This window comes from Bos grunniens, chromosome X, assembly GCF_055505025.1.
Source record: "Bos grunniens cultivar Pamir isolate PY7600 chromosome X, Bosgru_T2T1.0, whole genome shotgun sequence".
NCBI lineage: Eukaryota > Metazoa > Chordata > Mammalia > Artiodactyla > Bovidae > Bos > Bos grunniens.
In genome coordinates this window covers 3601639-3615614 of record NC_141194.1, presented here as the reverse complement: position 1 = coordinate 3615614, position 13976 = coordinate 3601639, and the positions used below count along the sequence as shown (strand labels likewise).

The window sequence follows — 13976 nt, the reverse complement described above, 5'->3', positions numbered from 1 at the left end:
AGAACTAGCATATACATCCTAGTGGGCCAGATCTGTCTGTAAAAAGAAGGCAGTTGAGCGAATGGAATAATTCAGTGATATTTAATGTTTTCGCTTCTTGTATCTTAAAGATATAGAAACCCAAATGGCAGACTGCATACAGAGAGCCTTGTTTGGGGTTTTTTTGTTTGTTTTTGAGGGTTTTTTGGTGGCATTAAGGGAACCTCTCTGTTCATTTTGCTGACAAGGAAATTTCAAGGTGGTTTATGTTTCATGTCATCCAGGTAGGTGACTTTATTTATTTATTCTTTTTTTTTAAACAACAATAACCTTAAAGCAGTATTTAATAAGTATTCGAAACACAGAAAAACATGATTTGTAGTGTTTTATCTTGATTTCAGAAACGCTTGTTGAGGGTGTTAGCTTACAGTAGACCAAAGGAATCAATTCTGTGCAGTCTTCTCTACTAGTTGTAGTTTCTTTTAGAAACTTAGAATTGTTTCTTTTCAGCTCCTAGTGACAACTGAGCATTCGTGATTTAAATAAATTGTACTGACTGTCTGATGTTTATCAGGAATGGTATGCTTTTAAGTTCTTATGCATGAAACGAATGTCAATTTTAAGATATTTTGAATCATCTTTCATGTTTATTATAGTTTAACATGTTTCTTCTTAATGTATAGAATTTCCTAAGCAAAGTGTATCAGTGACATTTCAAAAATGTATCTAGATTATTACTTGTAAAATTAGAGGAATATTTCATATGCATTTCTTTTTAAAATTTGGGAAACCCTTTAAAAATAATTTGATTTCCTTTTTTTTTTTTTTACAACTCACATTCCCTCTTTTTTTTTTTTTTTTTTGCAGTAGTATTATTTTAACCCTGAAACTGCATTTTCACTGGGTATCAAATTTTTTTTCGCAAGTAACATTTTGAATTTGTTCTTCTTGACATATTTATGTTTCTATGCATTTTGCATCTCCCTATTTCATGTTTTTGAAATCCGATGTCACAGATTTCAGCTTTTTGTATAACGTTTTTTTTCTTTGACTGCGTAGTATCTTTCTTCTGAATTTTTTTGCAAACCTGTTGTTTTTGAATTCTCTTTTTTTTTTCCCTTTATTTTCCTTCTCAATATGACCCCAGGAGCCAAGTCAAAGAAAAACGCTGATGGTATAACGAGTAATGACGGTGGTGAAGATGAAGGTATTTTTTGTTTTTTACAAAGCTCGATCTTGATGCATGATTTTATATCTTTTTTTTTTCTTTTTTCCATTTCAACCTGTTTTTCCTCCCCTTATCTGAAGAGAGTACACTTCTGTGTGCTTATTTATTTTCTTCTTGTTTGGGGATTACTGTCATTTTTAACCACAATGGCCATGTAACCCCCCTGGGAGAATGTAGATACGTGTTTCTCAATATGAAGTGAGTAAGAAAATGCCATTTACAAGGAAACTCACTGTTTTCTTTTCCCTAATTTTTTTTTTTTTTGGCTTGATCACAAGAAGAGAAAGTAAGATTTTAAGGCATGCATGTATGCGTTCTTTTCTTTCTTCCAAATGTTCTTTTGTAATTTCGTGTTGTATTTTTGAGCTTTGGTCTTGCTGGTTTCTTCTGTGGACACCAAGACAGCTCAGTACAACTTTTTTTTTGGTGGGGGGGGGGTGGCTGGCGTTTCCATCTTTGTTTGTTTTTACGATTGTTTCTCCCAAATGTACTGATTCCAAAATAGGGTTTTCAAAGCATCTTCTCAGTAACACACACGAAAAAGTGTCTTGAGGACAATTGGTTGTTTCTCTCTGAAACGCATTTTGGAAGCTTTAAAGGAAAAATAAAAATAAAAAGTAGGGGGTATAGCGAAGAATTGAAAAAGGCTGAAAAGCTAGGTCTTTGCATCTCTGTTTTCAGACCATGGCTGCTTTCAGAACTTTTTTTTTTCCCCCTCCTAAAAATGTTTAGTTGCTATGGAGAGTTTCTTTGTGAAGGCTCTCAAACTGTTGGACAGATTACCCACTGGAAGTAGAGTGATGTTTTTTTAAAGACGGAAGATAACGCAGCATGTAAACCATCATTAGCAAGTGGTTATCTTCTTCCTTCAGTGCAACAAATGGTTTCGAAGGAAAGAAACAGCTTAAAATGAGCCTTTGCAGGCTCGGGCAGGTCGGGTCTGCCTCTGTGTGCTCAGTCGCGCAGTCGTGTCCGACTCTTGGCAACCCCACGGACTGTAGCCCACCAGGCTCTTCTGCCCATGCGATTTCCCAGGCAAGAATACTGGAGCGGGCTCCCAGTTCCTTCTCCAGGGGACCTTCCCAACCCAGGGATGCAACCTCGTGTATTCCATTGGCAGGCGGATTCTTTCTGCCCTGAACCATCAGGAACGCCCAAGGCAGACTGGCATGGATTTCTGACTATTTAAGTTAAAGGGACGAGCGCCCTTGATGGACTTGTGGTTCTCTGGCTAAAAGACAATTTAAAGTGGACCAGAGACCCGTCCTTGCTGGGAAGCAAAAGTTCCCTCAAAAAAAGTTCGCCTTTTTATCACTTGCTTGGTTTTCCCACACTCATAGATTTCTTTCATAAATCAGCAGGTCTCTGACAAAAGCTCCGCCAGGGTTGCCTCCTAACCTGCTATTCTCTCAATATGACTATTATTTAATATTTTGTAGACCCGCATTCAGAACGTTCCCCTTGCTTTCAGTATTCACCGTAGAAGTTTCTTCTGATGCCTGTGGACCACGACAGCTGCCCTGAGTCATCAGCTACCCTGGCCTTGTCAGGCCGCAGACCACCTATAATTTCATCCTTATATAACCAACTACAGGTGTAATTTGCATCTTGCACCCTTGTATGCTTTTAGCGTCTTATTCCTTTTTTTTATCACTGGCATCTGTTTTCACAATCCCACCAGCTACCTGTTATATTAAAATGCTTTCTCCTTTTAAATACCAAGAAACTGTTATTTTTTCTTTTCCCCCTAACATTGAATAAATATGACATCTGATTATTTCTTCCCCGAGCTCACAAGAACCTTCTTCAGTGTGTCTCGGAAGGTAATAGCTGTTAACCTAACTTTTTTTTATTTTTCCCTGAGGGAACCCCTTAAAACAGTCCAAAAAATGTCAACTTCTTTCTTTCCTGTAATGCAACCAAGAAGGGTAACATAAATAAGAACTCAGCAGTAAATCAGTGTCCAGAGACACTAGAGGATGGTGTAAAACACCACACTTTATTTGGACGATGGTTGATTAAAGAGTTCCACACAGCACATGATGAGTGAGGGCCTCCCAGGAGGCTGCGTTGTGAAGACTATGCCTGCCAGCACAGGAGGTGAAGGTTCATTCCCTGGGTTGGGAAGGTTCCCTGGAGAAGGGCATGACACCCCACTCCAGTATCCTTGCCTGGAGAATCCCATGGACAGAGGAGCCTGGCAGGCTATGGTCCATGGGGTCGCAGAGAGTCAGATTCGACTGAGCGACTGGTGAGTGAAAGATTCAAAAAGGATTTTTTACTTCTTCCTTAAATTTTACATGAGAAAATTGCGCTCTTCTGCTGTGGGTTAAGTATCTACAGACAGATGGGTGGCTTGACACTTTCCTGTACTTTCCTGTACACTTTCCTGTACTTGACTGTGACCACAAGGTTCTATGGCCTCCGGGAGGGTGTCTGGTAGCAACCAGGAGCCTGTTTACAGATGGTGCTCGTAATTCATTTTATGAGCAGCCTCCATCCACATGTTGGTTTATTTCCTTAAAATTCTTTTTGATCATTCAAACATGTCTCCATCAATTAAGCAAAAAAAAAAAAAGTTTTTAAGGAAAAAAAAGTAAATACAAGTACATGGATACGTTTGCTTTTTTCTTGATAACACACATCCATCACTCGCTCAGTCATGTACGACTCTCTTCGACCCCATGGACGGTAGCCCTCCAGGCTCCTCCATCCATGGGATTCTCCAGGCAAGAATACTGGAGTGGGTTGCTATTTGGTAACGGGCAGGTATTTAAATGACACACATGTATATGTTTATACATACAGAAATTCCCAGAAGGAATTACAATCGAGGTCACGATTCTTAAACACTACATATAAGCTCAAGGGACAATGAACACCAAAGACGTTATTTGATCACAGCTTTTGAGAAAGCAGACAACTGCTGGCCAGATTTCTCTTGTCACAGACCATTGTAAAGTAGGATTTTCACATCAGTGTCAAAGTCATGGTGACTAAGGATACTCTGGTTTCACATCACACTGGGAGTTTTTATTCCATGTGGAATTGAGCAGGATTGCAACCTTTTCATCTTGAGGTTGCAGGCTTGTGCCGTCTTTATTTCAGTTCACGTCTCTTTCACTTCTTTTTCTCTTTCTGTCACTTCAGTTGGCATATCGTTGCGAACAGTCATTTAGAGAAAAGACACTTGCTTGGGCACCTTCCTTTGCTTTTCCACCCTTCTGTTCTGTTGATCATTTTTAACCATTGTTTTCTTCTTGCAACAGTGTATCGAGAGCTTGGGGTTTCACTACTAGCATTATGTTCTCATCGTTAAGTCGAAAGTGGATCTTGAAGCTCAAATGTTTGACTGAAGAAGGCAGTTACAGTAAAAATTGATAATTTTGAAGTTGACTTTGCACTAACTTAGATAATTAAAATATATGCTTTAGTAGATACTATGTATGTGTGTTAGTTGCTGAGTCCTGTCCGACTCTTTGTGACTCCATGGACTGTAGCCCACCAGGCTCCTGTGTCCATGGGATTCTCCAGGCAGGAACACTGGAGTGAGTTGCGTGCCCTTCTCCAGGGGATCTTGACATCCCAGGGATGAAACCCGGGTCTCCTGCATTGCAAACAAATTCTGTACCACTAATAGAAGCCATGGGCTTCTTCAGTGCATGTCCCCTTCTGGGGTTTGATTACTACGTAGCGAAGAAGTGATTCATTCATCTCAGTGGTTAAATCTGTAGTGTCATAGGTACATATGGAAGCATACCCATACATACAAGCTCATTCCAACGTCTGCATCATTTCTATGAGTAGAAAATGTAGCAACATCGACTATTATCCTTAACCATCTTAACTGTTGTTTTAGTCGCTCAGTCTTGTCCAACTCTTTGCGATGCTAGGCTTCCCTGTCCTTCCGCACCTCCCAGAGTTTGCTCAGACTCATGTCCGTTGAGTCCATGATGCCATCTGACCATCTTAACCGAGGTATTCCTAATTCAAGAAAGGGCCATGCGATGGATTCCCATCCCAACTAGGGAAAGTCACTCACGTCTTTTGGCCGAGTCTCGGTTAATCAGTGTGATTTTTTTTTTTTTCCCCTTACTTGGCTCTTTCTTGCAGACATCCATGATCAGAACAGCAAGAAGCCGGTGATGGTGTACATCCACGGCGGGTCCTACATGGAGGGCACGGGCAACATGATCGACGGCAGCATCCTGGCCAGCTACGGCAACGTCATCGTCATCACGATTAACTACCGGCTGGGGATCCTAGGTGAGTGAGCGCCTGCTGACCACGCGTGAGTTCTGCTTCTTGTTCTGTGGGGGTTCCTTGCTTGCACGAATGTTACTGCAGTTCCTAGGAATCTCTGCTAGAAACCTCACTTAATGCTCCAAGAGGCATCTGTTCCATCACTTTCACGGCGCACCGTCGGTCGGTCCGTCGGTTTTCTTTTTTATCACGCTAAAGATGCATCTGTTGCGTAACTTTCACATTTCCTTTTTGGTTCGTTTCTGTTACTTTTCATATTTTCATCCAGAGACTTCATTCCCTTGGACCGTCCTCAACCGTGAGAAAATTTTGCTTCTTGTTTTGTGGGCTTCGTTGCTTCCACGCATGTTACTCCAACGCCTAGGAATTTTCTGCTACAAACCTCACTTCATGCTACAAGCTACATTCCTTCCCTGACTTTCAGGTAGCACCATCCATTTTCTTTTTTGTTTCATTTTCACATTTTAATCCAATGGTTTCTTTTCCTTGAACCCTCCTCCAACAGATTCAGCCTCCTGGGTCATCGAATGAACTTGGGATGTTATGGAAAGTACTTTTCTTTCTCTGGGCTTGGCTGACATAAGCCTGTTGCGTGAACGCAGTTGGGTGCTGTCTGATAAAGCGTTTGGTAACAGGTGATAACTCGATAAAGTGGACAATGGGCCATATACATGCGCTTTTGTGGTTTTGTGGCTGTGTTGATCATGAGTTGGAAACGCTTTTACTTACTCTCTAGGATATTGTGTATCTAGTGGATCTTGAAGATGAGAGGCGGTAGGTGGTCACATGACTTGCATTCTCGTGTGATGAAATACTCTTATTTGAATTTTGCAACTTGCTGATATTTAATTTTGTGTAAATTTTACAATTGACTATGAGAAGACCTTGGCTAAGAGCGTAGGAATTCAAGAGCAGCAATCTGTTGTTTTGGTATTATATTCATTTTCACGAACAGTATGGTTGCGAAAAAAATAGCATTTTGATGGCAATGTTTTGAGGCTTATCTGCTGTGGTTTTTCCTGCTCTTGGTCAGTTCATGAAGAATATGCATGGTCTATGTAAGCGCATTTATTTTCTAGGCAAAAATGCACTGAGGGGGCTTCCCTGGTGGTCTAGTGGTTGAGACTCTGAGCTTCCACTGCAGGGGGTACGTGTTCAATCCCTGGTCAGGGAACTAAGATTCTGCAAGCCTAGTAGCAAGGCAGAGGGAAAAAAGATGCACTGAGATGGTGCAGAAAATTGAATTTGTAACAGTGTGGCTGTGAGAAAGAGATCTGTGTGTTATAGGATGTTTATGGTAAAAAAAAAAAAATCTGGACTCAAGGAATTGCGTCAAACAAGAAAACATTTCTTCCAGATACACAGGTATCACCAAGAATATTTTATTTTCAACTTGATGTTTAAATTTTGTTGTGAGCATTTCGTTTCATTCACCAGTAAAACACTGACGTATAGAAGACCCGAGGGAAGTGGGACAGTTGTTGAAGTGACTTTCTAATTGAAACATGCAAGATGTCTGCACACTTGTACCTTTGGGAACAGCCATAGAGTACTTGAAATTTCAGGTTTTCAAAAGGGAAACAGTGACAGACATTACTTATTTATCTTATTGTCTTGGACTCCAAAATCTCTGGAGATGGTGACTGCAGCCATGAAATTAAAAGACACATGCTCTTTGGAAGAAAAACTGACCAACCTAGTCAGCATATTAAAAAGCAGAGACATTACTTTGCTGACAAAGGTCCGTGTAGTCAAAGCTATTTAGATTTTTCCAATAGTCAGGTATGGATGTGAGAGTTGGACCATAAAGAAGGCTGGGCACCGAAGGATTGATGCTTTTGAACTGTGGTGTTGGAGAAGACTCTTGAGAGTCCCTTGGACTGCAGGGAGATGCAACCAGTCCATCCTAAAGGAGATCAGTCCTGAATATTCATTGGAAGGACTGATGCTGAAGCTGAAACTCCAATCCTTTGGCCAGCTGATGCGAAGAACTGACTCATTGGCAAAGACCGAGGGCGGGAGGAGAAGGGGGCGACAGAGGAGGAGATGGTAGACAGCATCACTCAGCGTCTAGAGCCTTCTCGTTTCGTGATCTTTATTTCCTTTTCTTTTCTCACGCTGGTGCTCCGAGCCAAATCTTTGTCATTTCCGTTCGTTTCGAAGACTGTGGATCGCATGCCCCTCTGAGTATTTTCTTGTTTGTTTGCTTCAGAATCCTCTGGGGAGTTGCCTTGGCTACTGGTGTTTGAGACAGGAAGTGGTGTTCGTGATCCCTCACAAAAGGTCCATTCTCAGGACGAGGTGGGCAGAGGAAGCCAGGGACCACCACGTGACCCCTGGCAGCGCTTTCAAAGAGCGCAGTGTGGGGGTCTGTATGGAGCATCACCAGCTCCCGTTGGCGCTTTCTTATCGGGGCCGTGGTTTTGGGCAAGCTCTCGCTTTGCAGGAATAGCAAAACATTTCCTCGCCTGAACGCCGTGGCGCTGATGCGACTTAAAAGGTTAGATTTCAAGAGAAATCGACACCTGTCCCCTCTCTAATGCCCAGCTGGTATTAAGCGGCTTTACGCGGTGATCTCTTATCTGTTTGGCCCGTTTTTTGAATCTGGAACAATTCTGTGGGAATTACACATACCTTCTTTTCTTTTTCTTCCTTTTTTTAAAAAGAAAGGAAAAAAGCTTCCGATTCTAACTTTCCTCATCTGAACCGTTTTAAGTTTACCTTCTGCTGCTGAGAGTTAGAAGAAACAAATCTTGGGGAGGGCAGCACAGAAGCTGCAAGAGTCACGGCGAGGAAATGAAAGAAGCAATTTAGCATCCCCGAGACAGTCTATTTACATTCCGCGAATGAGTTCGTGTGAAGCCCAACACCACAGACCCCCTTTTATCTGAAGGTGTGAACGTGTGCCAACTTGGCCGACTGCACAGGGCGATAGATTTCGTTCAAGCGTGACTCGGTCAATCTTTCTCAGACATCTTGCGTGGACTGCCGTCCTCTTGCAAACCAGGAGGTGGTCGTTTAACTTCTTTGCTTGCAGGGAAAATTGCTATTATCGTTGTGTGAAAATATTTCAAACTGTTGTCATGCAGATATTTATTTTTTTTAATGAGTCAATGAAATGGCACAGCATCTGCTGTGACGATCATCTGTATTAGAGCTTTTCATAGGAGTAGACATTTATTTTACCAAAACATAGAAATCATCTTTTTTCTTCAAAAAGTTGTACATGCCGAAATGCTGTTTTTCTGCCTAAGGAATGGAAAAGCATTGTTTGAGATGATTACTGCTTTTTTAAATTTTTTACAGAGTAACAAATTCTGTTTTCCTATCCTCAAAGAGAAGTTTTGAAAAATGGATGATGGTCAGAAAGAAAACAGGACACTGGCATGGAATAAAAATGCAGTGGGACCTTCTCTCCACTTGCTGTCTGTCCTGTTACATTGAGAAAAGTCAGCTAACATTTCCTGAATCTCTGTAAAAGGTGGTTCTGTTCTCTCCCTTGCGAGGTGATTGTGCACACCACTTGACTGTCCAGTGGCTTTGTGCTTGCGAGGTTTGATAGCCCAGGACTTGCTGCTGTTGCTCAGCTGCTCAGCTGACTCTCTGCCACCCCATGGACTGCAGCACGCCGGGCTTCCTTGTACTTCACCATCTCCCGGAATTTGGTCAAACTCATGTCCACTGAGTCACTGATGGTGTGACCGTTAAGCCCAGTTACGGAAAAATTTCCAGTGTTATTAATAGCCTTGGACATCTTATTAACGTCACTGTTGAGTCACTGGGAGGTGGGGAAAAACTAGTCAAAAATGTAATGTTGTAGTATCTATCCAATACCACCTAAATTTCCATTTATCATTCTTTCGAAAAACAAGGATAAAGCACTTGTAATAGGAGGTCAATGAGATTATCCCCACATTTGCTTTTCAGACAAGGAATATTTTCTTTCATCGGGACTGCCTAAGGCAAACCTTGCTTAGCTACTGAGCACCTAATTTATTGTCTAATCTAGGACTCTTTGGGAAGTGTTAATATTGCTGCTGGGCTTTCAGTGTGGTTTTATATTCCTGAGAGCGGGTCCTTGATTGCTGATACAGTTTCCTTAAAATCTCTATTGACGGGCCACTGTGACACGTCTTCGTAATATGATGTGTGCCCCCAGCCATGGTGTTTGAAAAAAGCAAGGCTCTTGTTGCAGTAGATCCAAGGCTTTGTCCACCCATCCAGTGTCTAACCTCTGAAGCCCACTTAATTGTACTCTTCCTGTCTTTGACCCACGCGTGGCATTAAGACCACTGACCTAACGAACGACTTCATCAGACTTCTCGCCTGACGAGTATGTTACAGTCTGATGAAATGTCACCCATACCGTTCTATATAACTGCCTTTTTTCAAGGATTCCCAGAACATCAGAAACACATGCTCACTTTTCATGCACACACAAGCAAATTTCCATCTGGGCAACTCAGTGGCTCCCTTCTATTAAAACATTCCGGCTCTTTCTCTGCTGAAAAACGTCAGTTTTCTATTTAGCTGGTATGTACATTTCTTTTTCACTTAAGAGTTGAAGATGCCATCTACTGTTTGGTACTTTGACCATTTCCCCCCCTATAAATCTTTATTCTTTATCTTTTCCTACAGATTTTCTTTTGGATTTCTCATGGAAGTCATTTTCCCATCAGGTCAAAAGTTGGTGTGTGTGTGTGCATGTCCACGCACACTCTGTTGCTAAGTCATGTCCAACTCTTTGCAATCCCATGGATTGTAGCCCTCCAGGCTCCTCTGTCTGTGGAATTTTTCAGGAAAGAATAACTGGACTGGGGAGAAAAAAAGAGAATACTGGAGTAGGTTGCCACTTGTTACTCCAGGGGATCTTCCTCACCCAGTGATCTCTTTACCCCAGTGATCCTCTTGTCTCTCCTGCATTAGCAGATGAATTCTTTATCCCTCCTGCCACCTGGGAAGCCCCCAAAACTTCATCAACATATCCATAAAGGAAAAAAAAAAAACACCATCTCTCCCTTGTGGCATCTTCATGCTTCCCTCCCAAGCCCATTCTCTTGTCTCACCTATCAGGTTCACTCTGGTTAGATTTCCACCTTGAAAAACTTGCCTTCTCATCCTCCAGAGAGAACGTCTTCACTAGTCAGTGATGGGAGAAGCTACATGGATAGAGGAAATATGAGGTATTGCCCTGAGGGGAAAGAAAAGCAAATATGAAGAAGTACAGGAGGTCTGAGAAAATTGGGTGTGTCCAGACACTTTATGTAGGACCGCTCACAACTCCCGATGCTGGGAAAGACTGAAGGCAGGAGGAGAAGGGGGCAGCAGAGGATGAGATGGCTGAACGGCATCACTGACTCGACGGACATGAGTTTGAGCAAGCTCCTGGAGTTGGTGATGCACAGGGAGGTGTGGCATGCTGCAGTCCATGGGGTCGAAAAGAGTCGGACATGACTGAGAGACTGAACCGCGAAGCCAAATGGGGGTGGAAGGAGCCAGTGGAAGCCCTTAGAGTAAGACCCTCCATGGTGGGTGTGCGTGGGGGTGATTGGCCAGCCTGCAAACAGGCTTCCAGCCTCTGTATCTCCAGTGATCACTGATGTTGTTCTAGAGGGAGTGGGGGATGGAGGAAGGTATATCCATTAGAGTCAAGATGACATAGTTATATAGGACGGACACCCTGCAGCAGGGAAGAAGGTCAAGCTTCCTTGGTCTAGTCAGAGTGCTCAGTCACTCAGTTGACTTTGACTCGTCATCACTGCATGTGCTGTAGACCACCAGGCTCCTCTGTCCCTGGGATTTCCCAGGCAAGAATACTGGAAAGAAAGGGGAAGTGTTAGTCGCTCGGTCGTGTCCCATTCCTTGTGACCCCCGTGGACTGTAGCCTACCAGGCTTCTCTGTCCACGGGATTCTACGGGTAAGGATACTAGAGAGGTTTTCCATGCCCTCCTCCAAGGGATCTTCCCCACCCAGGGATCGAACCCACGTCTCTTTTGTCTCCTGCCTTGGCAGGTGGGTTCTTTACACTGCTCTGTCAAGCCTTCCGTGATCCAAAAGTTTTGCAATAGAGGAAAAAAACAAGATGCTTATCCCTCCCCTCTGCTAAACAGAAGGTCTTTCGTCATCTTCATCAGTAGCTCTGTGTACATTTAATACTCGCTGGGAAACTGTCAATCTGGTCTCTGTTGTTGCTGGTGTGTTGATAAGTACCAGGACCTTGGACAAAAAAGTCAGGTTTCATGTCTCTGATCATTGACTTAGGTTTTCCTCTTCTGCCTCCTGGTGGATGAAAATGCCCATTGCATTTGTTGATTTGTCCCGCACATAAGGAGGAGGTTAGGTTGACAGTGAATGCTCTATTTCTGGGATTTTAGAAGCGCATGAGGAGGGTAGATAGGGAAACCATTATGGTGGGATAAAGAACCATAGTGGTCATGAGACAGATGTCACTTCAGTTCAGTCTCTCAGGCGTGTCTGACTCTTTGCGACCCCATGGACTGCAGCATCCCAGGCCTCCTCCCTGTCCGTCACCAACTTCCAGAGCATTCTCAAGCTCATGTCCATCGAGTCGGTGATGCCACAGAGAAAAGTAATACTCTGCAGCAGATAAAGGCACTGAGGGGTGGCAATGAATTTGACGGGTGATGAGAAGCTACAATAGAAAAGATTTTTTTGTTCGATCTCAAATGCACAAAATTATTGATTATCGTATGATAGGGAATTTCCTCCAACTCTTGAATGATTCAGAATTTCTTCAAAGAAGTTGCCTTGTTATTTTTTCATGCATAGTCTCTTGTGGAAATCACAGCGTTCAGACATGTTTGACAGAAGAGTCTATTCTAAAAGCACATGTTGGGACTTCCCTGGCTGTCCATTGGTTTGGAATCCACCTTCTGATGCAGGAGACACAGGTTTGATCCCTGGTCCAGGAACTAAGATCCTACATGCCCCGGGGCACCTGAACCCTCGAATGCCTCAACAAAAGATCCCACATTCTGCAACTAAGACTCGACTCAGCCAAAAATAAATATATAAATGCATTAATTATTTTAAACAGCACATGTATGTGCTTAGTCACTCAGTCATGTCCAACTCTTTGCAACCCCATGGACTGCAGCCCTCCAGGCTCCTCTGTCCATGGGAATTCTCCAGACAAGAATGCTGCAGTGGGTTGCCATGCCCTCCTCCAAGGGATCTTCACAACCCCGGGAATGAACCCAGGTCTCCCACATTACAAGCATATTCTTTACCATCTAAGCCACCGGGGGAGTCCATACGTTGCAGTTAACTGATTTGAGGCTGTCACATGAACTTTTCGGAGAAGGCAATGGCACCCCACTCCAGTACTCTTGCCTGGAAAATCCCATGGATGGAGGAGCCTGGTGGGCTGCAGTCCATGGGGTCGCTAAGAGTCGGACACGACTGAGCGACTTCACTTTCACTTTTCACTTTCATGCATTGGAGAAGTTGAAATGGCAACCCACTCCAGTGTTCTTGCCTGGAGAATCCCAGGGTCGGGGGAGCCTCGTGGGCTGCCATCTACGGGGTTGCACAGAGTCGGACACGACTGAAGCAACTTAGCAGCAGCAGCAGTAGCAGCATGAACTTTTGCTAATGATCACCCAGGGCATCTGATAAACAGTGCTCTTTCTTGGATGTTTTCTTGGACGTTTGCCTCGCACACAGAGTCTGTGATGATGACTCATTCTAAAAGAAAGAATCCAGTTTCTCTGCCTTCTGCCCTTTCTTCCTTTGGCTTTGCACACAGCAAAAGAGGGGCTGATCGATTTTCCTTCATTAAAGGGTGGTTTCTATCTTCATGGGGATAAACACACACAAACATCATTCTAAATGAAACATGTGAGACTTCGCTCGTGGTCCAGTGTTTAAGACTCTGTGCTCCCACCATGCAGCAGAAGGTCCCCAATTTAGTTTCCTCATTAAGGAACTAAGATTCTGTACGCTGCACAGCCAAAAAAAATTTTTAAAAATAATATGCTTTGAGTCATGACTTTAAAAAAAAATGGAAAGGAAAGAAAGGTGTGACTGGTATTTGAGTTGGGAAGAAGACGGTGTAGTGTGATTAAAAAAAAAACAACAAAAAACTGGTGAGTTCCGAGGAGTAGTGTTGAATTTGAGAGCCTCCAACATTTGCTTGATTGGGGTGAGCCTGAAATTCAGTTTCAGGCAATGATTCCTGAAATGATTTTTAACTAACACTGGTAAGAGACATACCTGCTTTTTTCCTGCATACCTTTTCTTCCTCTCTCACATGTAGTTAAAGAATTAGTCCTTAGTCCTAAGTCAGATCATTGAAAAAAGTCTCTAAAAGGCGATTGGAGTGTGAACTTGAAAGACCCTTGGGGCTGAAACGCTCCAAGACTGTACACATTCTGGCCTGCAGACCATGTTTCTTTCTCTTTTTCCCTCTCTGGACTTTCCATCATGGTCTTTATGAAAATAAATCCTTGCGTACACAAGGATCAGAGAGAATATGTTTTTCTG

General features: G+C 42.9%; 1 protein-coding gene across 2 annotated transcripts in view; it reads left to right on the top strand.

Moving 5' to 3' along the window:
- Positions 1-13976, top strand: part of NLGN4X (neuroligin 4 X-linked) — a 390250-nt gene that overhangs the window by 231591 nt on the left and 144683 nt on the right. For both annotated transcript variants that reach the window (XM_086387267.1, XM_086387268.1), the window contains exon 5: positions 5321-5473. In XM_086387267.1, the coding sequence (XP_086243393.1) occupies positions 5321-5473 (153 nt within the window). The remainder of the gene's footprint in view (positions 1-5320; positions 5474-13976) is intronic.